The following is a 26,498-nucleotide window of genomic DNA, read 5'->3' as shown; positions in this document are numbered from 1 at the left end:
TCAAAATGAATGTTAGCAAGCCGCAGCAGAGGTTGAAAAGAAACTGATAGGTTGAGCTCTTTATAGTTTATTGGCCCTCTTTGGTTTCATCATCAGGTGTAGATTTGTCCTGTGACTAGGAATGGGCTGCAGCTCCTCAGAAGGACTGTGGCTCGAAGCAGGTTTTTGTGCTACCTTTGGAAATTTCCATGCAGTTTGTCCCTGGGATGCCCTGAGAAAAAAAGGAACCCAAGTTGTATGGTAGGTGCAGGTGGGTACTTCTGGGCTAAAGCCTTATTCCAGAGAGGTATTTTTGTTCGTCTGGTAAAGGATGTATTGCTTCTCTTCATTGTTCTATTGTATTTTGGAGGTTATCTTTTAAACAAATACATAAATACTTCTTTAAAAAAGTAATCTCCCACTTAGAATTAGGTTTGGTTTAGAATAAATCTGAGACAAGGTAGGTAGTTCACGGAAAGGCTGGGAAGTCTGTAAGCAGCTGAATGAGAACAGCATAAATCTGACGCGGTCATTATCCCGGAGCTGATAACCTACCTGAGACTCACAGCAGGGTAAAAACAGATACTGCGTTTTTATTTTGCTGTTAGTGAGCAAAATAAATACATAATAGTGAATTTCCAGTTGGGAACAGAACACAAAGCAAAGACGAGTTACACTGGTCATATTTAAAAAAAACAATATAAGCAGGAATATTGAAAACTCTTAGATGGAAAATAAATACTCTAAAGAGCATTTTATGTGCTTTTCAGTCTGACAGGTCAGTTTATATTGTAAGTCTGCATACTCTTTCTCTAAAATGGGATCCAAAGAAAACACAGCACTGCCAAATGGAAATTGTAGTAGACTTTGAGCTCTGATTAATTTGTTTTTCATATAATCCCTTTCAGGGCAGGGAGAAAAACGTGAGAAAAAGATGATGCATTGTGGTATAATTAACTTTTGTGAACAGTGTAAACTTTGAAAGAATTAAAAAAAAACAAAAAACTCAACGCTGCTTTAGTTGGAACTGTTTTTTCCAAATGTCAGTATGGGCCAAGGTGCTTGTCCTACTTCACGTTTAGGTCTCTGCAGTTCTCATTATATGCATCAAGTTCTGCAAAACACAATTTGCTAGATAGACTAATAAGTTCTTAAATCACAAATGTCAGCAGCATGCTCATCTGTAAGCCATTGCTAACATTTGAGCCCCCTGGACTTCATCCTTTCAGTATTAAGGGGATGATGTTTCATAATTGAGGCAAGTGAGTGCATACTTTTTCCATAAAGTTCTAGGAATCTCATTGATTTATAAAAGCATTAAATATCTAAAATTAAGTAACTTTCAAGCTGAAACAAACATAAAGCTAAAACCAATATGCCTTAGAAAACCCAGCCTCGGAATAGATGCATGGACAGATATATAATGCTTTAGTTAACGGTTGCTGCCATTTCTCTTACAAATTGTTCTTTAGGGTATTGTAACTCAGCTGTTTTTAAACCCATCACTCTGGAACCTTGCCTGCAAAATGTCAGCGCAAGTGCAAATTTCATTTCTTTAACAAAATAAAGGGCTTGGAGCAGCTAAGCTTTCTAAAATTTTATGGCAGTAAAATAAACTTTGCTACTTTTGCTTTGGCATAACAGGAACCATTCTGTTCACCTTGTCCTGCCAACAGGTAGAGTCAGAAACCAAAACAGTTTAATTGGAGAAACGCTCTATTTTAACTTTTTTTTTTCTTTTTTCTTTTTCCCTCCTAAAGGAAGGAGAAGCCTGATGTCCAAACGTAAACTTGCTGATACTATTGTTGAGCTGTGCTTCGGCCAGAGGGCACGGTCTCTTGAGGATGGGTGGGAGGATGGGTCTTTCTGAAGAAAGTTTCAGAAGCTGAAAGCAAGGCTTGGATCCCAGCTTGCAAAAGCAATTTCATCCAGGTCATGGTTGTCTTCACTGCAGATCTGGGAGGTGGGAAGCCCACGTTGTTGCCTCATGTGACCATCTATTACCAGAGCTACTGTCTTGGGTATCTTTCACATTCCCCTCCCATCTGGCTTTTTAGAGCTGGGTATGGCCAACCCATTCACCTTGTCTTTTTTTTTAATTTGTTTCGGTGTTGTTTTCTTGAGATTAAAGCTTTGACACATCTACTCCAGGCAGTAGTATGCAATTCTGTACTCACTATATGCTAAAATGGGAACTTCTTATCTCGCTGCGCCTGAAGGCCAAGTGTTTTGCGTGGTACATTAGGATTTTTTTGTTTGTTTTTAAGGTTTAGGCAATGAATGTTCTTGGTTGTGGCTACTTCTAGTGCAGCAGTTCCCATTAAAATACATAATAGAAGGAAGACTAGGTAATAGTTGCCTAGAAAACATCTGTTTCTCAGCAAAGATCCTGTCCTATTGTGGTTAGGTTTGTTTTTTTTCATTGTCCCTCTAGCGCGGAAGTGTGGTTCTTATTTTGCCCTTAATGTGTATTATCTGCCAGTAATCATTCGGTGTCCTACCTGTTTTTTAAGTCCTTGTCGGATATTATTAAGTCCTTGTTGGATGTTAGAGTTGCTATGGTTTTAGCATGTTCACATCCTGGATCCTCTGTTAGCTTAAGTTATTAGCTTTAGATAAGAATTGTGGGACAGAAGGACTGCTTTTGATTGTCAGAGTGGTTTCTGAATCTCTAGAGAGTTTGTCAGGGTTAGAATTAATATTTTTGGCTCCAGAGTTTATGTTTGGACTTATTTCTTGTCTGAGGAAAAAAAATGTTGTTAAAATAATTAAGCCTAGCATGTGTAAGAAGAGAACCTTTCCACAAAATTTAATTGCTTGGAGTTTATTTAAGTTTTGGGTTTCTCAAATAAATTGGTATTTTACTTTGTTTGCTTACAAGCAGCTTTATTATCTACTCTGGGGAGTCTTTATTCCTTGTTTTCCACGGAAGACCAAGTCTGAGGGAGTCCAAGAACAACAGCTCTCTCCACACCATAGTTCTTTGTTTTACATCAAAGTGTGTTTTGTGTCTAATTATTGTATTATTAGTACTTTTCTTCCAGCCCCTTTAAAATTATTATTGTGGTACTTGTCTAATATGGAAAGACCTAATAAACAGATTTATTAGGGACCATTCCTCTTGGGCCATTGTTTTCTCGAGTGCATTGAGTTCAGCCTGTTGTTTCCAAGGGAAATTCCTCGCTGTGATGCAGTGTGTTCTTGTAAATAAATTGATCCCGTGTTTCTTAGAACTTGAGAAACTTTTTTTTTTGTGCCTTGGTGCCAAAATGAGTGCAGCTTGGTTCGCTGGAACATGCAAAGCGGAATTCCATGCATTAGTTACAGGTCCGAGCACTTTCTTTTCCTCCCAGTTGCAGTGCAGGAGGTGCTGAGGAGCTTTCTGTGGGCTTTGTGGGGTTGCTGATCAAGTCATCGCAAGGCAAGAGTGATTCAAAAAGTCATAAGTTGGAATCTTTTGGATAGCGTTCACCTTTATGTCCATGTATCAAGGTGGTGTAGAGGGGATGTAAATCAGTAATGTAACGACCAGGGGATTATTGTCTATGCTGATCGACTTCTTGGGAGTCGTGTGGCTGAGCCCCTGGCCTGCTTGCACGTGTGTCATGATGTAATTTGAAGCAGGGTGTGCAGATGAACGGAGTTTATGTCTCTCAAGCTAATGCAGCTCTCTTTTCAACAGCAGTAATCACACAACGTTCCTCTGTCGTCTGAAGGACGTGGCTTGCGGCCCTGTGCTGCTGCTGGTAGCGTTAATAGTGATGGGTTAAATGAAATAGATACTCAGTGTGTATGTAAAGCAGTTACTTGGTTCCTATTTTAACAGGGTAGCCTAATAAAGTTGGGAAAAAAATTATGGCTACTGGAAGAGTGAATGTGCATTACGGTTCTGCAAACCTTAAAAATGTTTTGTTTACTGACTTTCCTGTTTTCTTCTACACTTTCAGTTTGTGGGCCAAATGTTGACATTCGCAATGATATCCATGAGCTGAAACGTCTGGAGAACTGTACGGTAATTGAGGGTTTCCTTCAAATTCTGCTCATCTCTAAAGCAGAGGATTACCGCAACTTCCGCTTCCCAAAGCTCACTGTCATAACTGACTATTTGCTGCTGTTCCGTGTGGCAGGCTTGGAAAGCCTCAGCGATCTCTTCCCCAACCTCACAGTTATTCGTGGGAGGAACCTTTTCTACAACTATGCCTTGGTTATCTTTGAAATGACAAATCTTAAAGAGATTGGGCTTCACAATTTGAGGAACATAACCCGCGGGGCCATACGGATTGAGAAGAACTCTGACCTGTGTTACCTCTCCACGGTGGACTGGTCTCTCATCCTAGATGCGGTGTCCAATAACTACATTGTTGGGAATAAACCTCCAAAGGAATGTGGGGACTTGTGTCCAGGAACAATGGAAGAGAAGCCATTGTGCGAGAAGACCTCTATTAACAACGAGTACAACTACCGCTGCTGGACCACAAACCACTGCCAGAAAAGTAAGAATTGAATAGCTTGTGTTTCTGTTACCTCTTTGTGGAGCAGAGGTTTAATTTTGTGGTTTTATTTTAAGCTCATTGGTAACTTAAACTTTTCTTCTGGTATGTAGTCCACATGACGAGTTATCCAGTAACTAGACAGATAAATTCCTCCCCAGCTAGAAGAGGATCATCTCACTTGATCGAAAAAACAACAACCCAAAAGTATCAAAAACCCTCAAGCTTCCTGCATTACTTCCCCATGAAAAAGTTTCCAGGTGTTTAAGTGTAGAATTAATGCACAGCTGGGTTGAGGACTTCAGCAGGAGGTGGCTTTTGAGCTCCATGTCCTCCTGCTCGCTGAAGTGATGTTACGTATGCCCCGGTCGCTGCCGCGCTGAAGCTGTTTACTGAACTCACTTTGACTTTGTTCTTTGCCTCCCTTGGCATGTACCTTCAGAAGTTTCTGTGATGACAAATTCTGTACCTAAGATTTTTTTTTTTTTTTTTTTTACTTAAAGCATTTTTGTTACAGTACAGTGTGCAGTGTTAAAGAGTCAGTGGCTATCTTGACTCTCGGCGAAGTTATCCTTGCCTGTTTTTGTTCTTACCTGGTATGACAGTTTGTGTTTTTCTGATAGCAATCATTAGCAAAAACAAAACCTGATCTCTTCTCACTTTTTAAAAATAGAGTAAACAAATACATAGTTTACTCAGATAACATGATTACATGGCAGGCTTTTTGAGTTCATCCTGTAACTTTATGAAAGCTGAGCCCTGCAGTATCAGTGGGGCTTAATTACAAGCAGTCGTCACTGGGAGGAACAGTTCCTAAATTCCATGGGCAGTCTTGACTACCATACTAGATGGTAGGAAACACCCCTGTGTGAGAGAAAACAGAAACAGGGCTGTTCAGGTTACTGTCCTCTGGGAGAGCTGATTGTGTGTTTATGTCTTAAGTAGGTCATCAGGTGCTTGTGAAGCCCTCACGTTCAATTAGAAGTGAAATTAAAGCACCTTGTAGGGCAGTTTCAGTGAACACATGCCAAAAATGTCTCTGTGAAAAGGCATTTGTGGGGCTATGATTTTATCAATAATTCTTCCAGGAAATAAAGTCAGTATTTAAATAAAGAGAAGAAAGCCCCTCGGCCTCTTACTGGAAGACTGCGTGACTTGTCGGAGGTGAGGGAAGTGAGCTGCTCTGCTTTCTTCTTTGTGTTGCCGTGAGTCATTAGGCTTCAGCAAGCCAAATTTATGTCCTCATTAAGAGTGCAGCTTGGTTGTCTGCAGAGGGTGACCGAGGTGATTCCTGTGCCAACCTCGTTGCCTTCAGTGATTTGAATGGGTATAAGTAGTGTTTTTAATGGGATACAACAACTCGCTTTCTGCTCTGTGCTCCGGCTGTTTGGAGTAGACAAAAGTAATGTGCAAGAAAAGCCTGTTGACTTCTAGGGGAATGTTAACATAATTTGGATCCCAAATGCACATGAGAAGAGATGTGTTTAGATAAGATGAGGTCATAGTTATACTGTGATGGCAGCGCTTTTAAAGCAGAGATGTAAGTAATGTTTTTCTTTTCCTATATGCTTTCATCTTCCTTTTGTGGGAGATCATGAAGAAGAAAGAAAGTATTGAAAAAGAGCCTTAAAAGGCTTGTTAAGAGTATTACACTGTGGAAAACAATGTGGGTTTAGAGTATCTTAGGTTGCATAGCATAACAAGAATCGCCAAGTTCTATTAAATAAAGAGCGAGAAGGTTGGGCCTATTTAATCTGCTAGTCCCGATAAGCCACTGACTTCATGAGGAAGGCTTTTAATTTGCCAGCCATTTGTTTTGAAGGAAAACAAACAACAAAAAAAGACACAACACCAAAGTGTTCCCTTTCTGAAGAAAAACAAGGGAGGTGTAAATGTCCAGTGGTTGAAAAGGAAGCTTTCTGTCTGTTGTGCTAGATTGCTTGAACGCACTGGCAATGAACTCCTGGCCTGGAGAGGATACGCTGTACAAAACTACACAAGGACATGAAAAAGAATAGAAGCAAGGACTTCAAGTGACTGGGTGTTTTTAATCTGCGTTTTCCTACCAGTAAAGACAGGAGACCCATGTTATTTTCCAGGGAATATTTTTCTAGTGTAGTATCTAATTTAACCCTGACATTCTCCTTGTGCGTCACAGTAATGTTGAACTGAAAATGCTGTCACTCAGGGTTCATTTATGCCTTTTTATTTTTCTTTGTTCTGGATCTGTGGAGGAGGGTATATTAAATCTCTTTTGTCCTTGGGTAGGTTTTACGCTGAAAGATCTCAAGTTGGTGGGTAAAACGCTGTGTGGGAACACTTAGTACTTTCAAGTAGCCTGGCTTCTGTTTAGTCTTGCCATTGAATGGAAGTTGTTTTTTTCCTTCTCTTTCTTGCTCACAAACAAAGGAAAAACCTTGTGCTTCCTTCAATATAACTCGTGCAGGAACAATGTTGAGGGTGGAGGGGAGGAGAGAGGGAAGGATATGCTGTGTTTGACTTAGAATAATCCATTGACGTTTCTATAGTTGAATAAGCTACAAAGAAGCTGTAACTTTAAAATTTTTTTTTGTAAAGGTTCAGCATAAAGTGTCGGCAGTGTCTCTGCCAGTTTTGTTGCCCTGGTTTCTGTGTAGTATACATTCCTTTACCTTTGAGTGCCCCAAGGCAGCAGCCTTACTAGTTCGCTCACTTTGGAGCCACGGCATGCTCTGTTGGGCTTGGCATGCTATCATCTCTCTGACTTGCACCTACTTCTCTTCTGGCATATCGAATGTCAGCCGTGCTTCATTCAGTTTGGTTGCAGGTCCACATAAAAACCTCTTTCAAGATAAAAGGAGATTTCTGAAGTTGTTTCCATGAATGGTTGGACTTCGGGGCACAGGTAGAGATGGAAAAGGTAAAAACTTAGTGTTCAGACACACAAATAAGATGATAGCCTCTCTCTTTTTTTTTTTTTTTTTTTTTTTTTTGCCTCCTTCTGGCAGTTGTGACTGCTGGAAACACTTCTGGAAGCTGCCTGCATCTTACTCAGCGATTGATGTGAGAACCAGAAAAACCCTTCCTGCTGTGCCCCTTGAAAGAGCAGTCACTGGTGACACGCTTGCTTCGCCTGTCCATTGACCTACTGTAAAGCAGACTTCCATTGTTTTCCATATTCTTCTGTTGATGACTAAATTTGGAGGTTTGCTGCTTTGGTCGCTAGGTCTTTGCATAAACCAAGTGTAAATTACAGTTGTGAAAGCCTGCCTGGAAGTTTAGGATCCCTTGTCTACTGTAATCTTTGTGTTCGGTTTTCTGAATGAGTCCAGCTAACACCTCCTAAGGAGCTTTTTGCACTTGCAGAGGCGATGAGAAATGAAGTTGGCAAACTGTCTGTAAGAGAGCAATGGCAAAACTAGCAGAGATCCACATACACGATCTGTGGAGTACATGTGTTTGTTTTTTCTTTTTGCGCTGCATCTTAATTATTCACCCACTTTACATCCACCCCCCAATTAACTTGGAGAAACTCTCCATCAAGTATTAGCTGAAAATCATCCTTTGCTACCCTGGTAAAAGAAGAACAAGGGCTCTGGTGAGGCAGGGGAGGACAGACTGCTACCCCCTGCCGCGAAGGCGTAACGGCTTCGGCTGAAACTTCTGGGGACAGAATAAGCACGTTTTCCATAAAAACAATGAAAGTGAGTATCTGAAGCACATGAGGGATCTTTAGAATTAATTTGGCACTGGCATAAAGAAAAAAAAAAACACGTTTAAATCGATGTTGTCAAGAGAATTAGGGCCATAAGCATAAGCGCATGTTTTAAGAGGTGAATTTGACATGAAAAACAATAGCTCACGTAGGCTGCGCTGCAAAACACAATGGCCAAAAACGCGAGGCTTCCAAATGTGTGAAACCAAAGACCACAGAAAAGGCATGTGAGGATTTGGAGGCTGATAAAGAAGCAGATGGCAACTGAGCACAAAATGTTTTCAATGAAAATGTATCCTTATTCCTTTCTGAATCGGTTTGACGGTGGCCTGAAAAGCTGCAGTGTATGTGGGGAATGGGGAACAGGAGGGAGAGAATGACAGTGAGTGGGAAGAGCGGTCCATATGTACCTTCCACTAAAATGTTTAAACATATGGAGACAGTAACATGATGTATTCTCACAAATATTCGGAATCTGCTCCTGTTTGTTTACACGGAGCTCACCAGATAATGCAGTCGAGTGGTATCGTTTGACATAGCTCCATTGACTTGTGCGGTACTTACCAGTGTACGCCATCTGGGAATCTGCTCCCTGGTGATTCAGCAGAGTAGTGGCGAAACCATGTGCTGGGATTTTTTTTTCCCCTTCTCTCCTCCCTGCTCTTCCCTCTCAGGGAATCTACCCTCAGTACTCCTCCGTCTTTGAGAAACACGGATCTTACAGGAACGATATGAAGATGCGAAGGGAGGGGGCAGAGAGAGGAGAGACGAGTAGGGAGCCAGCGGTGCTCCATCAGATTGCCCTTATTTTGTTTTAAATTACATCTGCATGCTTTTTTTTTGTTTGTTTGCTGCTTCATTTAAGGGTGTGTGGTTTTGCTTTGTTTGTTTGTTTCTTTAACCCTGAGAGGTAATAGAAATTGCCTGTACCAGCAGGAGACAATAAATACGCTTTTCAAGTTTTTGTAGTAAGCAGTTTTGATGTGCTATGATGGTAAGTGAAGCTAGCGTATATAATGCTCATAGTATTCTGGTTGGGTTTGAAAAACAACAACATACAAACCTGAACAGAGTTTGAAATGGACAGGTTGTTTGTCTGGTTGGTTGGTATGCAAACTTTCCAGCAAGCAAACATCTTCTGAAAAGAATAAATAAAAGGGTAGACAAAAAAAAAAAAAATCGTAAAAGGCACAGTTGGTGTCACTGAGTTAGAAAAATCTGGAGCACGTTAAAAATTTTTTTTTAGTGTTTTCGTTCTGAATGAAGTTTTTTCCTGACTTTCGCTCCCCTCCTGAGAAGCTTGCTCCTCAGCCAAAGGTTTCCCAGAATTTTTATTATGGCTGTGAGAGCATATTTAATTAGTAAGCTGGAATGGCCGCAGAGCAGTTGAGGCCAATCTGCAGTTAATTACTGTAGCAGTGGTTTATATTCTGAGAAAAGGGCTAAAATTAAACAAACGTATGCTTGCCATTTCTCTTTGTTCCGTAGCAAAGTTCTGTTGCAAGATGCCATAACCTGGGAGGGAACATCTCGAGTCCTGCAGCCTCTGTACCAGTCACCAGAAACTAAGTGCGAGTGTTTAATATTTGTCTTGGCTCCCTATCTGCTTTCTGGCGTAAATGTGCAGTGTTTTTGGGAGGGCTTCACATTTCGAAGTTCTGTTTTCCAGTATTAAAGGCTTGACAAAATTAATTGTGTGCATCAGTGACTCTTTGCCACAGTTTTTATTTTTAATTGTTCCAAAAATTTCGAACTTTTGCACACTTTTTGGAGTAAAGAGTAAAAACTTGAAATTGTAGGGGAAGAAGTTCAGTATGTTGTCAGAGGGTTTGATTCTTGTATATTTTTTATTCACGTGTATGCATTTTTTTTTTTCTGCTGACCAAACATGCTATTTTACATCTGCTTTGACATGCTTCATCTTTCAGTCCAAAGGTGGACGCTCACCAGATGATGCGCAGTCATTTTCCAGTGAGCATCCTTCATTTCTTCTGGTGCTGTTCTTCCTAAAGGAATAGGGAAAGGAAATTCATATGTAGCGGAATGAGATCAGTGCATGCTTCCATGACTTCAGTGGAGGTACAGTACCTTACAGATAATAGTAGGATGCTTAAACGTATCTGCCTGTTCCCCAGTAACACAGACTGTTTGGCACAGGCCTTGGGCTGACCATACTGAGTGCCAAGAGATGGGGGTTACCAGTTTTGAAGTTGATACACCCCACAAAAACCTTGCTTGAGGTAGGAAGTGCAGCCAGTTTTCTGTGCATTCTGTCAAAGCCTGTTACACGTGCTGAGACTGATAGCTGGCTGGGCAGAAGACCCTTTGAGGTCTGCCCCACGCCTCTCTTTAATGGCTTGGGATCTGTCTCACAAAATTTAGAAATTTTGATTGCTATTACGGTATGGATTTACGTGAAGTATCGTAGCCAAACAACGGCTCCATTGTCAGAAAAAGAACTATATAAGTATAATTTGAGATGATTTGTGGCAAACAGTCATCCCCTGGTTTTATGGGTTGCATGTACGTTAACTCCTTGGTTGAGTTTCTCCTGATACTGTGTGGTAATGGGTGGGGAGATAAAACAATGCCAGTTCTTATGAGACGATATAAAAGCATCCTTGTGTTGTCATGGCACTAAATATGAACCTTATCTTTAGTTAACCTGCTTAGAGGGGACTTCCTGGCACCATTGGTGCTCAGTAGGCAAATGTTTGGTAACAGAGCAGACAGTTGTATTGTTAATTACATGCAGTGTAAGCCTTAAATTTTATGATAAATTAGCAAAACAACTGGGAACTGGGAATAGCTAGCAAAATGTCAGGGAAATGTCAATTGTAAAACCAGAGGAAAGCTGCTTTTTTTTGCAAATGTCGCAGGGACAAGGCAAACTGAAGCTGGCTTAGGGTTTGCTGCAGTTCTCGACGTCGGTGGCTCTTGCCATGAATGAGTCCAGCTAGCAGTGACCGAGCGGTGGCTGCCTGTCCTGGGATCTCTGTGCCGACAGGGATTGCTTGTGCAGACATCTAACGAAGTGTGAGCTTGAGCTGCAGTCTTCTGATCTTGGTGGGGGCCCTAAAAAGATCTGTGCGCCGCCCAGCTGTCCGTGTGCGTGGAATGTGTAGAGCCGGATCTTTGGCAGTGACTGATCCGGAGTTGAATTTGGCTGGAGGAGGCTTGGAGGTGGGCACGTGAGCACATTCACTGAACTCGCCAGCTGACTTCTCATAAGAAATAAAGGTGAAACTCACCTAAATTCAATCCCAGAGAGGAATCGTGCCCCATAAGTTTTGAATAGTGGGTGCCATTTTTCTTTTTTCCTTTCCCAAACACACATGAACATAAAGAATTAATTGTCCTTAAGCATTTTCATAAGCTGTTTTCATGTGGCAACCAAGTTTTCAGTCTTCAGCAGTGATGAAACAGTTGTTGTTTAGCCTTCCTTCCCGCTAATAGCGTGATTTCCTTCTCAAGTCTGTTTACGGCTCTGAGAATTAACTCGTAATAAAAGATGCTCGGATAATAGTATGTTAATACAGATTGTACAATTACCTGCTTTTTTTTTTCTCCCCCCTTTGAGGTGAACTGAGCCTGGTTCAGCTCTGGGCGCTCTCTTCCTCCCCCTCCCCGGCGACGTTTCCAGTGTTGAGAATGGAATGTGCATGTGCTATCAGCTCAGCGCTAAAAATGATTTAGCAAGTAGTTTGCCCACCATAACATCTCGGGGCTGAGGTGCCCATAATTTGAGTTTTTAAAGCTAAGAGCCTGTAAGTTCACAAACCCCATGCTGTTCCCTCTTTTTTTCTCGTTTACTGTATCTTGTGGGGCAAAATGAACTTGTAGTTACCTGCCCACAGCATAGTTCTGTATGCCCCGACTAATTATTAAGTGCATTTGTATGGCCCTTGATGATGAGGGCGAGCGTGAATTCAGCACGTGACTTGAGGATCCCTCCTAGAATGTTTGGGGGGAGTTTGGTTGCTGATTTCTGCATCCAGAGGGATTTCAGTGGCTGGTGTTTTGGGGAATCTGGTTGCTGATTTGCACATTCAGAGGGATTTCGAGGCAACTCCAAGTTCTCTTTGTTGCTCAAGTTCAGCTGACGCTCTTAGGTGGCTCCGACTTGTAGCCTGTACATCAGTGTGACCTTCGTGATGGGTTTTTTCCTTGTTGCAACACATTTGGTTTATAGGCGCTTGGCTGTCCCCTCCTACCAAACCGTGCTCTCTGGCTCTGGAGGCTCCTCGTCCCCGTTAGCCGTCCCATCGACTTTGTGCTACTGAAACCCATTTGGAGGGTCTGCTTCTCCTGTGGGGGCTGTTTCGGTGATGAGAGGGAGATGCAGGCTTGTGGATGGGGTAGAGCTTGCAGTTTTGTGAAATGATGCCATTTGGGAAGCACGTTGGAAGCGTCGAGCGTGCAGCGAAAGTCTTTTCTATCAGCGCAGGCCTCGGGAGGAGGAGATGTTTTTCTATGTATAGAAACTTCCCGTATAGGATGGCAAGGCAAGGTTGCAGGGGGGTTGCCTGTCTCTTTAAGTGGGTTTATAATTGGCTAGGAATTTTTGTCAGCTTAGTCACTGCAGCATTCAGCGGATGAGGGAAAAAAACCACAGGCCCCAACCGTTACAGCCGTGGATAGGCTCTGTCATCCCAAAGGAATGCATGTGAACAAAACACTTTGTGCGGTGCAACCGTTGGCCTAAACAGTATTGCATTCTTAAAGCAGGCTCTGAGTCACATGGAGCAGATGGATTGTTTCACTAAAATGGAAGTTATGTATCACGGAGCTGGGATGGAGCTTTTCAGCCTGGTTCAAATAGGTCACCCTACGGGTGTGGCGAAGGGGTGTAAAGGTAAAAGAGGGGAAAAAAAAAAAAAAGAAAAGAAAATCTCCTTGTTCTTTGGTTGAAGTAGTTTCCGTGGTGTTAAAAAGGCAGGGAGATCTTTTGGATTAATTGCGGTGCTGGCGTGCTGCTCTCAAGGTTTGTCCCTAGGTATCAGACAAGCACGGTGCTAATTCCCAGGCGCTCCGTGCTGCTCCGACGTGTGACACCCAGGAAGCTTCGCGCTGCACAAACGGATCCAAGCAACTGCTGTTCTGTAGGAGAGGGGAGAAAAAACACACAAACCCAACCAAACAACAAACCAGAAGTACAAAGGAGCCCCCACCAAGCCAGAACCCAAAGCTGCTGCCCCTGATCACAGTAACGCTGGCTGCTCTGCACCTCCGGCCGCCCAGCCCAGCGTCTGTCTCTTCGCCCTGCTCCTCGCTGGTGCTCACGATAATTGATCAGGGAGAGATAAGGCTCTGTCTCCAGGGCTGGTGTTACCCTTTAGTGGGTTTTATCTTTTCCTTTGGGGGATTTGAAGTAATCTAATAGGAGTGTTGCCTGCCTCCAGCCCTTAGAGCGTAGAGAGGAGGAGCTGTGACTGCTGGCTGAACAAGTCCAGAGCTGAAAAATGATGGATATATGGATATATATTTCTGCTTTGTGGGGACTCCCCTTTAAAGAGCAGCCTAGCACGTGACAGAAGCCTGAGCCACCGCTCGGTGTGGGCAGCTGCTCTCCAGGGCCAGGCTGTGGGTGCCTGGAGCAGGGCACGTTTGTGGCTCTCAAGCCAGCTATCAGCAAGGCCCGTGTTTGAGAATCACTGCCTCCCCACCTAGCATGGGTTGAATCTGAAATCATTACAACGTCAAGGGCAAACATTGACTAAGTTCCCTTCCATCTCCGGAGCTTTCCTCCTGAAGGCAGCGCGTGCATCGGAGGTAGGAGCTGTCTCCCAGGGAAGATGCTTTGCTTTAAGGCTGCTTGGCAGAATCAGAATTGACTGGTCCACGCGAAACGCTGCTCGCAGACCCGAGATTGCAGTGACTCACCGTCTGCTCCGTCTTCTGTGATCTGAGAGTCTGCGATTAAACGCTGCAGTGGGTGGTGGAGATAAAACCCAGGATGGAAATCCTCACTTCAGAGCTGGAGCCGTCTTCCTCTTCCCTCTGCAGTTGTTTGCGTGTGTTCGTTTCTCTTCTTTAGAGGAGAAATTAAAGTAATCAGTGTTGCTGTGCTCTAGAAAACTAAGAGTGGTGGCAGGGGAAACTGATACGTCTTCCAGGAAACTGAACAGAGACTTTAAAAAAAAAAAAAAAAAAATCAAAGGCTGGCTTAGGGTAAAGTTGGTTTCAGGAGAATACAAGTAATTGGGGTATGTCTTGGAGGTGGAAAAATCCATATTCTTCCTCGGACAAGCTTTTATTCTAGCCTTAGGAAGCTTCTTGAGGCTGATGGCCTTGTCAGCCCCCTGCAGACAGTCTTTGTTAGGAGATGGATGCAGTAGAGTTAGGAGAGGGCAGTGCTGGAGTGGGGGATGCAGTGGCAGTGTTGCAGCATGGCAGTGCTGCAGAAAGCGGCCAGCTGGTGAGAGTTTCTTGTGGTTTCAGAGCTGGGCTGCCTGCTCGAGCAGGAGCATCGTGAATGTGCCCCGTGAACTGACGTGGCTGGGGAATGGCTCAGTTTTACTCATAGCGGGTCATAGCCTTGTCCCTGTGCTGGCAGGGCTCTGCATGCAGCATCCAGGAGCTTCCCGGCTGGAGAAATTCACCACGGTGCGTGTAGGACCTGAAAGCTTCAAGCTGGGAAGCTTTTGTGCTTCTCTACTTGGTAAATATTAAAATGGTAGCCGGCCTGGGATGAGGGAGGAGGACGAAATGCGGAGCACTGGGCTCACCAGCCACCATAAAAGGTGCAAAGCTCCGTGCACATCTTCAGGAGACGCGCTTTGTTTGCTTTAAGCATGTTTAATAAACAAAATCCGTTCTATGGCGTGTAGCAAGAAGTGAAAATGTTTGTTTTTCTGGGTCTGCTGAGCGGCCCGCATGGCCTGACCTGTACACAAGGCTGCTGTCTGGACAAACAGTGTCGGCAGCCAGCGGGCTGCTATTTCGCCCTGTTATCCTGCTCATTATTCTAGTATCCAGGAGAGATTGGCATTGCTGTGAATAAATCTGTGTCGTGCCTGGTTAAACACGATGCCTTAAAGTGGGAAATTTATTTAAAAAAACAAAACAAAACAAATACAACATCCCCACCCCCAAATCTTAGTAGTAGAGGTTGAAAGAAAGTAGTTTCCTCCTTGCTTGTGTTCCAGGCATCACGGCAAGCGTGGCAGAAACCTGCCTGGGCTCTTGCAAGCGGTGCTTCCACGATTTTTTGGAGGCCTCTGCCTTTCCTCTATGCCCAGGAGAATCCAGGAGCCTTCCCCGTGCCTGCTGGGGCCGCATCGCCATCCCCTGGAGCAGCACGGGGACGATCTGCCTGTCTGTTCCATGCTGCTGCTGCTTGGTAAACTAATGAGCGGAGGCACTGCAGCTGCCAGGAGGAATTCCTTTCCAGCAGTTCTGCGAGAAAAGTCAGCAGGATTAGGGCCTGGTTAAAACTTGATGTTTCAGCAGATCTGCGATGCAAACCATTTGGATGAGGGGAGAGAGCAACCAGAGTGGCAACCAACGTCGCTCGAGGCGTGAGGGAACTGTGGGAACAAGCAGGAGGCTGCCTCGTTCCCAATAAGCTGTAGGGCCGCTTAGATGCAAGCGTGTCGGTGTGCGTGAATATATCTCTCTACGTTGCGTACCTTTTCTTTTATGGATCAACACCCCGTGTTGTTTTCTGTCCTGACTTAGAGGAAACAGTTTTTTCAGAGACCTCTCCTGGTGGCTGCACCCTTCTGAGCCTCTGTGATGTGCTGCTGTTGGATGTGCCTGCTGCTGCCAGATCGCGCGCCAGATCTCACGGCTCTGCAGCACCTACTTGGTGAGCTGGCTAGGGAGGGAGCGTGGGGCACCTCCCAGGTATTTAAAAATAGAAATAAACATCTCATGCTCTTTCTTCCTTCCTTGATTAAATTTATAGGGTTTGTGTGGGTGAAGGGGTGTGGCTCGGGTATGAAGAAAGTACTTGCAGGAAAGCTAGAGTCAAAGGATACGTTCATACGTTAGAAGCTGTGAGGTCTTCGGTCACCTTACTTTCTGGGTCATTTTCCTGCAAGGCTCTGCTGCCCACATTTGTAAGGTTTCATTGAACTGAATGATATGTGAGTGGTTCCCAGTGACTGGTGCGATGCAGCTGCTGCGGGAGGCTGTGGTCGCAGCAGGGAGAGCCCATCTCGCAGGAGCTTGGGCCATGGCTGGGGGACACCTGAATCACCGGAGGGAGAGCAAGCACAGCGCTGCCTCCAGGAGCGAGTACAGCAGGGGGTCTGACCTTCCTGCTGCCCAAAAGGCAGCCTGCGAGCCACAGCTTTCTGGGGTGACCCAGTTAAGTGTCATGCCCCCAGCAACCTGGAGGGGAAGAGCCCCAGATGCAGTTCCAGTCACATTCTTCAGCAAAACGCGATGTGGGGACCGAGCGTGTTTTTAATGCTCGTGTTGTCCTGAGCACTTGGTTGTACCCGTTCTTTTTTTGCTTATTTTCAGGCGTGGGTTTGCCTTCTGAAGTGCTGCGGTAACGAATGCTTCAACTGCTTTATGTCGCATGTGGACAATGATTTAGAAGTAATAAAAGCATGGGGTTGGGTTGGTGCTGCTGCAATGTGAGAGCTGACGGGACACCAGGAGGTGACCGAGCAGGGAGCAGGGCACTGGTTGAGCGAGCTGTTCCAAGGCAAGCGAGGGCTGCAAGTTGGCGAGCAAATGCAGGCTGGTTTGGCCAACCCTCTCTGAGATTCCTGGGCCAGGCTACCTTAACTAGGTGAGGGCATTGCTTCCCAGAGTGACCTCCAGACAAATCATGATCTGGACTCGAACCTTTTATTGGCTTTCCTGGTGAGCTGTGTCTTTAGGGTTTGGTCTATGCGTTTCCTTTGTGAGACCTCTGGCATGTCGTAGTCTGTTTCTCACTACCTATTGTGTAGAAACAGGAAAGAAAATGGTAATCATATAGAAAAATATTCATGAGTCACTGGGCCAGATGGTGTGTTTTATAACGTGTGTTATAGAAGGCTGTTCGGTTTGTCTTCAGCACTGGTTTTATGAATCGGAGCTGGAGAAATCCTCCAGAGTCAAGGAAGGGGCCAAAGCCTTGGAACCTCATAGTGCCAGGTAACTTCTGAATGGTGCATCACTGGGAACTCGGGGCTTTGTGTCAACACAAAAGAAATCCTGCTGCCTCCTTAGCTGATGTGGAAACCCTTCGCAGGTACGGCTCAGAAATGAGGAGTGCAAGCCGTCTGCAGAAGGGCCGCCTCTGCAGATTGCTGCCTTGTGGATGTGACCAAGGCGTCAGCTTTTGTAGGCATGAAGCTTTTCTGGCAGCCTGCACTGCTGCTACTTCAGGCTGTGCCTTGGGCGACCAAGAGTTTGGGTAGCTTGGGTCACCTGCGGGCTGATTCCCAAGTTAAGGTTTATGTGTCACAGACATTCCCCGGGGGAGAGGCTCAGCTCTTTCTGGATATGGAAATTAAAAACAAAATAGTGGTGAAACAGTAGTTTTTTTTTTCTTTCAGTGTGACATCTGGATTTATTTGTTTTTATTATGGTTTTAATTTTAAGAACTCCTCTGATCCATGGCACTCGGAGCTGACAGCTCACGTGCAAGGTGTCTGAACCCAGTAGTTCTGTTTGAAAATCTAGGCCAGAGGATTTTTCCGACTGTAAACATTGACTCCTGGCGTGAAAAACAACCAAATATTTTTGGTTGATTAATGCAGTTTACTTGAAGGCAGACAATGCACTTGACATGGCTGTTTATGCCCAGGCTTTTATGCAATTCATACATCTGATGGATTTTAAATTGGTTGGTTTAGAGCAGGCCAACCAAGAGGGACCTATTTAATCTATAATAGTAATTCCTGGCTTGTCCAATTACACTGGATTTATTGGTGTCATCCCGAGTAAAAGCAGGCACCTTAAAGCTAATCTGTCTTCCATTTGACTCGCCTGGAGTTTGATTGGGCCTTCCCGTTGCCTTTTTGAAGTCCCGAAGGCACGGAGCCTGTCCTTATTATGGCTCTTTCTACCGGGAGAAAGCTTCACGGTGGGACTGGAGCCAACCGGTGGGTGCCTGCTGCCATTAACCCACGTTTCGGGATAGAAACCCCCGAATTGGCATCAGGATCTTAAGACAACCCTCAAGGAAGATGCTGGGCTCACATTCGCAGGGCATCAGCACCCCTCTGGCTGTGTGGGTTTTGGGATCGACTTCACCCCGTATGGGACATGGGGAAGTCGTGGGGTTTGTGGGATCTCCCCGCTCCAGCGCGTTCCCTTGGGTTTGTTGTTGTCAGACCTCATTTTACCCCCCACGCCCAGCATCCTCTTTTGTTAGTCCACGAGTTTGGGGAATGTCTGAACAGTGTTTATTGCTTTTATTGTTTGAGTGGGAAAATGGCCATGGAGTTGTGATTGTTTTATGGCAGGAGAAAGGCCGCGGAGAACCCCAGGCACTTTTTTAACCCCAACAAGGAGCGCAGAAAAGTAACCAGCAATTTAATTCCAAGTGAAAAAATCTCTTGCTGGTTATAGCCTGGGGACACGTTTTACTTGACTCCAAAAATCAACCAATAAATAACCGTAATTACTCTCTAACATGTCTTGTTAAAGCGGGGACTGGGCTGTGCTGGGAGGTAGGAGCGAGAGCGAAGGATTTCGGCTGGGCTGGGAGCTGGACCACGGGGCTCAGCGCACACTGGTGGCGCTGGGCACTTCGCCCCCGAAGCAAACCCGGGGTTCGTTTTGTCATCCCTCACAGGGAACGTTTCGATTTGGGAAGGGGGAAGCTGCTGCCGCCTGCTCGAGCATCTCAAAAGCGTGGAAAGGCTGCACTGGCTCGATTCGAGGTTTCTGGAAGCAGCCGTTTATATCTTTGCTCAAAGAATAGCTTGGTTTTATCTTGTTGCATCTTTGAAAAGCTCAATTTTTAGATTGTTGGTATCATAAAAATATCAACGGATGTGAATGATGGATGGCTTGCCTTGCCGTGCCTTATTTTTTGTTCCTTTTTTTTTATATGTTGTGAAAGACATTCCCCTGCAAGACAAAGCCCTTTCTCCTGACACGTTGGACGTGTATGAAGTGTTTCAGGGCGATGCTAAGCAGCGTTTCTTATGCAGTATATTCTTGCATCTGTCCTGTGGGTAAAGTGCAAAAACATTTAATAATTTACTCTGTTCCCAGCAGCTTAAAAATAAATGTTTGTAGACACTTCGCATTCATTCCTATGTTAAGCACTGCTGATGGTGATTTGCAACATGTTGGCTTGTTTGATATTTCATGTTTTCTGTTTACAGAAATTTACATAGCTTTGGCTTTAAATTTGTAGTGAGTATCCCTGGTAAGAGAAGTAAGACAGTTGTTCCCTAGCTCAGATACCTCAAATACTCCCCAAACTGATTTCTTCTGTTCCCTTTTCAGTATTTTAATTTTATCACAGCTTTTAGATTAGTTTAATCACAACTTGATTCACGTATCTGCATGTTGCAAGCCTTTCACCTGCCTTTGGGTGGATGCCCTGCATTTCTGTTTGCTCCCTGCTGCCTCTCCCTGCTTGGAAAGGGGAGCAGTGATGTGCAGGGCTGTATTTATTCCCGTAGCTTCCTGCTTCTGGAAAACAAATTTCTTTGGGTGTGCTCGAGTTTTTTGGAGGCACATGTGAAGCCCATTGAATGAAAGAGACCTGAACTCATCATTTGAGTACAAAGATCAAAAGACAGCTTAAATGTTTTTCTTCCAGTGTGCTTTTTAAAGAGTTTGGGGTGTTGTGGAGGAAGAAGGAAGCACACACAAGATGAATACCTGCTTCTCTCATTCCTGTTTGTGTTTTTGTTGTTTTAACTCTGTTTTCTTTTGCATGTCTGCTCATACACGCTAGGCAACAACAGAGCACGCGAATGGAGCTGGGAGTAAGGGAAGGAAAGTACTCTTGGATACTATTCTGATTACCTTAATCCATATCATATTAATTCCCATTGCTTAGTTACTTTGTGCAGAAGGAACTGAAGTGAACTCAGGATGTGCTCTGGGAAGCCTCAGCAGGATTTTTTCCAAATGCGTCTCAGCAAGAGGTTGATGCTGTAGTTTAGCAGCTTGAATGAAACGCTGTGTAAATTTAGCTCTAGCTCTCCTAAAAAGTTGGAAATAAGTGAGCTAACTTATTTTATAATTAATTCAAGATCCAGTTGTGTTAGGAAATGATTTGTTTTACTTAATGCTGTCTGCATTAAAAAAACGGGACAAACTGTAGACCCTTTTCTGGTCCCCATCCCAGTTAGGCATAAAAAGCATGCAAGCAGTGTGAATCTAGACGTGAGCAGTCAAGGTGAATAGGAAGGTGAAGTCATTTATCTGCTAAATGCCAGTGCAGGTCTGTCTCTGGGACCTCAAGCTGCTGTTCTGCTCTCTGCCGAGGAGCCAGGAATGTGAATGAATCCTGACGCTGCTTTGTCCTCCTTTCAGGTACAACAGACATTCAGAAATAGCAGCCACCAGTTCCACCACAAAAACAAACCCACAACCTCACTTTTCATGCATTTGTAGTTGAAACATTTCTGTTTTTAAGTTACATTAACACAGCTGTAAAAGCTGTTTGCCCCCTTTCATGTCTTTATCCAACCCATCTCAGCTACTAGGGAGCAGGGTGTATTTCTGTACGTGTGGCCTAGGAAGCCAGGTCGGTTCTGGGGAAGCATTTCTTACGGGGTCGCGTGCGGGTTTTCCTGTAGGCAGGCAAAGGGGGCTTTGGTTTTTCATTTTGTATTTCCCGTGGGAATAACTTGTGTGCGGGCAAATACAGAAATGTTAACATTGTGGTGGGAGAGGGTTGGAAAGGGAGGTTAATTTATAACCTTCACTCCCAGAACCACACGGGTCGCTGGTGTAGGATCATTTCTTAAAAACACACGGTACAGCCTGGAAGGTAGAGGTCAAATCGACCTGAGGGAGTGAGATCTGCACATCAGGGAGAGTGCCCTGGCTCTGAGGAGCCTTTGCCAGTGGGATAATGCTGTCGGAGGGACAGGAGGACTTTTGTGCTCATGTATAGGGAAAATGAGATACAGGATACTTAGGTGACGTGATCAGACTCACACGCCTAAGACAGGAGCAGCGGAAGAGGAATCACATGCTGCTTGTCTTGGTAATCCAGCTGGAAGGTCGTGCTGTGCCAGCTTAGTAGTGGTGACAAGGACGTGGCCTTCTCTCAGATTCCCCACCACGAATTCGCTATACCCATGGATTTTTAAGCCAAAAAGCCTTTGCTGTTTGCGTAACTGCAGAGACGAACAGGAGAAGAAAGCGAGGGTTTGTTTTTCTGGCTCCTTTTTTTTTTTTTTTTTTTTGTTCGCTTATCGCACCGATTGAGGATTGGTGGTGTACCAAAGTGTGAGCGGATATTCAGCATTTCATTTGTTGAAACTAGAAAAGTAAGATGCAGTAAATCTGTAAAATTCCCAATATTTCAAATACATTTCGGGGAGAGTCATCTGCTTACTGCATTGACGGAGAACGATCGCCTTGCTCAGTCACACGTACAGAAACAAAAATGTTTTCCAAGACCGCAATTCCAATTAATAATGCTTTATTTCCAAAGGCTCTTTCCTGCCTGAGCTGGAAGTGCTCTGTTTGTCCCGTGTGGGCTCCCCATAGCTGGCTTTGTGCGGTGGTGTTGTGGGGATGGCAATCCACCGAGCATCGCCTGCTAGCTCCCTCGCAGAGGAAGCCTACGTCAGCCAGCAGCGTTCGTACTAATGCAACAGAAGTGAATCCAAACAAGTAGAAAAATAATGGTTTTTATTCTTTTTTTTTTTTTTTTTCTCTTCTTGCAGCTCACAGGTGGCAAACAGTTCTCTGGTTCGCTGTGGCTTGCAAATGAGGCAGGAGGATGGCTGCTGTGTGGTGCAGCTGGGTCTTTTTCCTCATCTGCCATGCATGGACCAAGCTCTGTGGCCTTTCATGGGTGCCCTGCTGGGGTTGGGCATAGGGAACTGTGACCTGCAGAGGTTTACTGAGTCATCTTCCTCCTCCCTGTTGTACGTGGGAGGATCTGCTGGAACTGCCTAGGGGGAAAAAGGGGAAGGGGGCAGCTGGTTGTTGAAAGGAGTTAGGTTTAGTGAAACTGGGCCAACTGAAGAATTACTGGCACAGCCTTGTGACTTTATTCATTTCATTTGGCTTGTTCTCTTTTTTCCACGTGGTTTGTATGAACGGGAAACCCTGCTGGATAGCGGTGAAGGAATGATTTTACTATTTCCATCACTCCTCCTCCAGGTCAGGTTGCGTGGCGGGAGCAACACGACGCTCCAGACTTCTTCAGGCTATGCTTGCAGAGCTGTGTGTGAGGCCACCAAATTCCCCCCATCTTCCTGCCAAAAACAGAAACCAGTGGAAATCATCCCTGCTTCAGTCAGCATTTACCAAAGGTGTTGTGCCTCTAGAATTGTAGGAGCCAAGTGTCAGTAGTTCAGAGGATGCAACTATTTGATCATTTCCTTGCTTTTTCAATTTAATACTGTCGTGGCTTCATAGACTTATCAAAGATGTACTATTAATTGCTTGCAGAACAGCTCCAGTGTTGCTTCCACAAAGTGAGTGAAAGCAGTGCTATCAACTGTGAAGCTATTGGGACGTTTTGAAAGGCAAAGCACAAACATGACTGAGGTCAGATGATCATTTCTTATGTGTTTGAGCCCTGTACGCATGCTAGAGCCCCGTACTTCGGGTTGTTGCTCTGAGACAAGACCTTAAGATGAGAAGGATAGTTTTGCAAAAGTAAGTGTTCTCCACATCACCAAAACATCACAATTTTATGTTGGAAAGGGCTTTTACCTGAAACTTGTATTAAAATTCTGAAAAACAAAAACAAAAACAACACCTTTGCATTTCAGCTAATCTGCAACGCTTTAAGTTGTATTTATGTTTTTCAAAAAACAAAAGGCATTGTAAGCTGAAGAAATTAAGCAAAAAATAGCTCTGGTTATGTGTATTTAAATAGAAAATGTGTCAAGTACTTGGATTTCAGATTTTCAAGACAACAATTAAATTCTTTTAAGCAATTAAACATTTTACAAATTATTCTTATTTAACCTCGTAATTTTTGGGAGTAACCATAAAAGCTCGCGTGGAGCTAAAAATGTTTTGCCTTGCTTCCACTGTAACCCACATTGTTTTTTCTCATTCATCTACCTGTCATTGCTTTTAAAAACTTGCCGATTTTTCAAATGCACAGATAAATTGAATTCTTATGGTTAGGGACAATTCAGGATTTACAATTTGTTTCTTCACCTTGGCTGCACCCACCCCAAGACAGAAGGCTTCATTCGGTTCTGGGTTGCCGCGCAGTCGCAGGGCCGCGTGCTCCAGCAGCTGCGTGCCTTCGGTGGCTGCTGATGGGGATTTTTGGGACTGCGTTGAAAGCAACAAGGCTTCATCTGTACATGCGTAGCTTTATTTATAACAAATATTGAAATAGTCAAAGCTGGAAATCCCTTATACCACATGTATATCTGCTTAAGCACCACAGAAGGAGATACCAGAACAGGAATAATAAAAGGTAAGGCTAAGCACCTTAAGACTGTAGAGGTAAAGATGTGTGTTCGAAGAAGAAGAGCCTAATCTTATGACTAAGTATCAAATGAAGTAGGGAAATGAGCATTTCTTGGGTGTACTTCATCAGTAACTGCAAAAAGATGACGTTTATTTCCATTATCACAAAACAAATCCTACCAAATCTACCAAAAGGGCTAATTTGTGGCAGGCAGTGGCGATGTGAGGTCGAACTGGTGTGCTTCTCTGCTGGTGTTTGCTGGAAAAAGAAACAAAAATGTATTTGGCTCATACTGAATGGTATGGAAGTGCTTTTTGTAATGGCCTGATACGTGCAACTCCCAACTTACCGGACGAGCTGGGAGAGCTCTGAAGGGCACACCTGGTTTCTGGTGAGTACGCTTGTTCTCTCACATTTTATAGTAATAATAGGTCTAGCATTTTATATTTTCAGTTCTAACAACGTATGACCTTAAATGACCACGTTTAGAGTAGTCTGTATTGGTGTAAGACTTACGTGGGCGTTACGGCAGTGGCGGTGGTCTCTACTTTTAGAAGCAGAGCTCCTTGAGAGTTTGCAAGTGGTGCGAAGAACCAAGTACTGAATTTAATTGGTATTTCATAGGCGTTAAAGGAAGATGCCCCAAAGATGGCAGCTACCAATCTGGAGCAGAGCTGTCTAGGAAATGGCTGTGCTTTTTTTACGTCCCCCCTCCTGATTGCATGGCTGCTTGCAGTGCTTCCTTGCCCTGTACCAACCGCTGTGCTGGGCCAATTGTTTATGGACTCAAGCAGTAAGTGGGAGCAGAGAACTCCATCGGGTTTAAAAATAACTTGGTCCCAAAAAGTAAACTGTATTTTTAACCCGGATCAAGTTTCCCGATCCAGAACACTGTGCAGCCCTGTGAGCGCGTGTAGCGACACCAGCGCGGAGGTGCTGCGGGGGTCCTTGGTGCTGCTGAGGCTGTTCAGGCCGGGCTTTGAGTTATCCGCCAAGTGCAGAGGGCTTGGCAAGCAGACCTGGCACCCCATTTCTGCTGCTTCCTAAGCCTGCCATAGAGGGACCTGCTTCGTGGATGTTCGGGGCCTTTTTGAGCGCTACCTGTTCTGTTGAGCAAGTAGCATGTTTTACCCAATCATGAAACCAATAAGGCAGATTTTTTGGTAATAATAATTTGAAAAACAGCCATCTCTTTCAATACCAAAGTAATTTATTGGGATGACTTGGGTAACATCCAGCGTGTATTGAGAGAGAGATGGTAAAACCCCAAAGCTCATGCAGTGTAGCTCTATTCATTGTGTTCTCCTCCGGTACATGGTGGGTCTGGGAAAAAAAGGTGGCATGGGTCACAAGGCCAGGACAGTGAGGATGGAGCCCTGTGCCTCCTGGAGGTGTCCTCTGATGAATTTGGATCTTCAATCTGGGCTTCTCCGGGGCACAGCAGCCATCTGCTTTAGGGTGTGGGGAGAGGGTGGGAGGCTGTGCCATGGGCCTGTAGGATTTTGCTCTTGTGCTCTTACAAACACGTTTACCTGAGGTAGTTGGGGCTGCCTGGGGTCTGTCTTCTGCCTTTGTCAGCCCTCTCTGCTGCCTGCAGGTGGAAAATGAAGATGCTCTTACAACCTAGCCACCAGCTCTTTGGAGACAACAGAGATGTTTATGATGTAGGGTTGGTTCGTTTGGGGGTGGTGAAGGGAGGTTGTGTTTTTTGTCTTTTTTTTTTTTCAAGTGCCATTTAGAAGTCCTAGAATTAGAAAGTGGAATGAAACGTGGTACGTTTTGTTTTCCTTGCGCTTCACCAAATCGCTTTAGTGTGGTAAGTCTACTCTCAGTTTAATGAAGGGCCTGGAAATGGCACGCCTTGGTTCCTACTATGGCAGATGCTGCGTCTGCTTCCTGTACGTTATCGGGCACGTTTTTAGGTCTGGGCTGTAATCTGCAAAGCTCTCGTGGAACCAGCCCCGGTTATTTCAGAGGCTGTTGCAGTCTGAGCCCTGCAGTAATGCAGGCAGGGGCTCCGAGTGGCTGGGGTTAAAGCAAAATTATCTGGGGGGGATGAGGAGCTTTCTTGGCAGCACTTAGCCTGCGACGCTGTTTTGCATGATACGAGCCCGAGCCTGGATTTTGCTGCTTTTAGGGTGAAACACGAGAAGGTTTGGTGTTTAAAAAAAAAAGGTTTATCTGTAGTGCTAACCAGAACAGAGTGCTCCAAGTGAAGGGTCTTGCAAAAGGCAGGTTCTTTGTGCCAATTACTGACTATAATCTGATTCTTCGTGTCTTTAGTGTTGTTTTTTTTTTTTTTTTTTTTTTTTTTTACATAATTACCTTGTTTTTCCGTGTCTAATTTGTTCATCTTATTAAGAAATGCCTCTATTCTCTTTTGTAACAGTCAAGAAGTCTTGGCTGCAGCATGGTGTTACGAGTGTATATTTAAGTAATCACTTGTAAGAAGCGCTGATTATCTTCTAGCTCGATGTCGGTGATTTTCAGAAGTATCCTGTTTTCACACTCCCTTTTGTTCCTTAGGTAAGCAGAAAGAAATTCCAGGTCCTCGGAGTTCTTCCTGTGTATAAAAATACAAAACATTTGTTTGTGCATGTCTGCTACTGGAAGAATGTGTGTTGAACATTAGTCACATGAAAATGTTTGACAGCAACCTCAGAGTGGCAGCAGGGAAGGGGAGGGCGAGAATGATGTTTGTTTGAAGATTGGTGCACCCTGGAGAATAAATTTATTATGTTAGTATCAGGATAAATAATGTCCTTCTTTAATGTAGTTTTGTTTGTCTTTAATCCCTATTTTC

General features: G+C 44.3%; 1 protein-coding gene across 2 annotated transcripts in view; it reads left to right on the top strand.

Annotated features, from left to right (window-relative positions):
• IGF1R (insulin like growth factor 1 receptor) overlaps positions 1-26,498 on the top strand; it is a 168,856-nt gene that overhangs the window by 23,215 nt on the left and 119,143 nt on the right. For both annotated transcript variants that reach the window (XM_082769459.1, XM_082769458.1), the window contains exon 2: positions 3,927-4,472. In XM_082769459.1, the coding sequence (XP_082625585.1) occupies positions 3,927-4,472 (546 nt within the window). The remainder of the gene's footprint in view (positions 1-3,926; positions 4,473-26,498) is intronic.

The sequence above is a fragment of the Aythya marila genome, assembly GCF_965140915.1.
Source record: "Aythya marila genome assembly, chromosome: 11".
Lineage (NCBI taxonomy): Eukaryota > Metazoa > Chordata > Aves > Anseriformes > Anatidae > Aythya > Aythya marila.
This window is presented reverse-complemented; position numbering and strand designations above follow the sequence as displayed.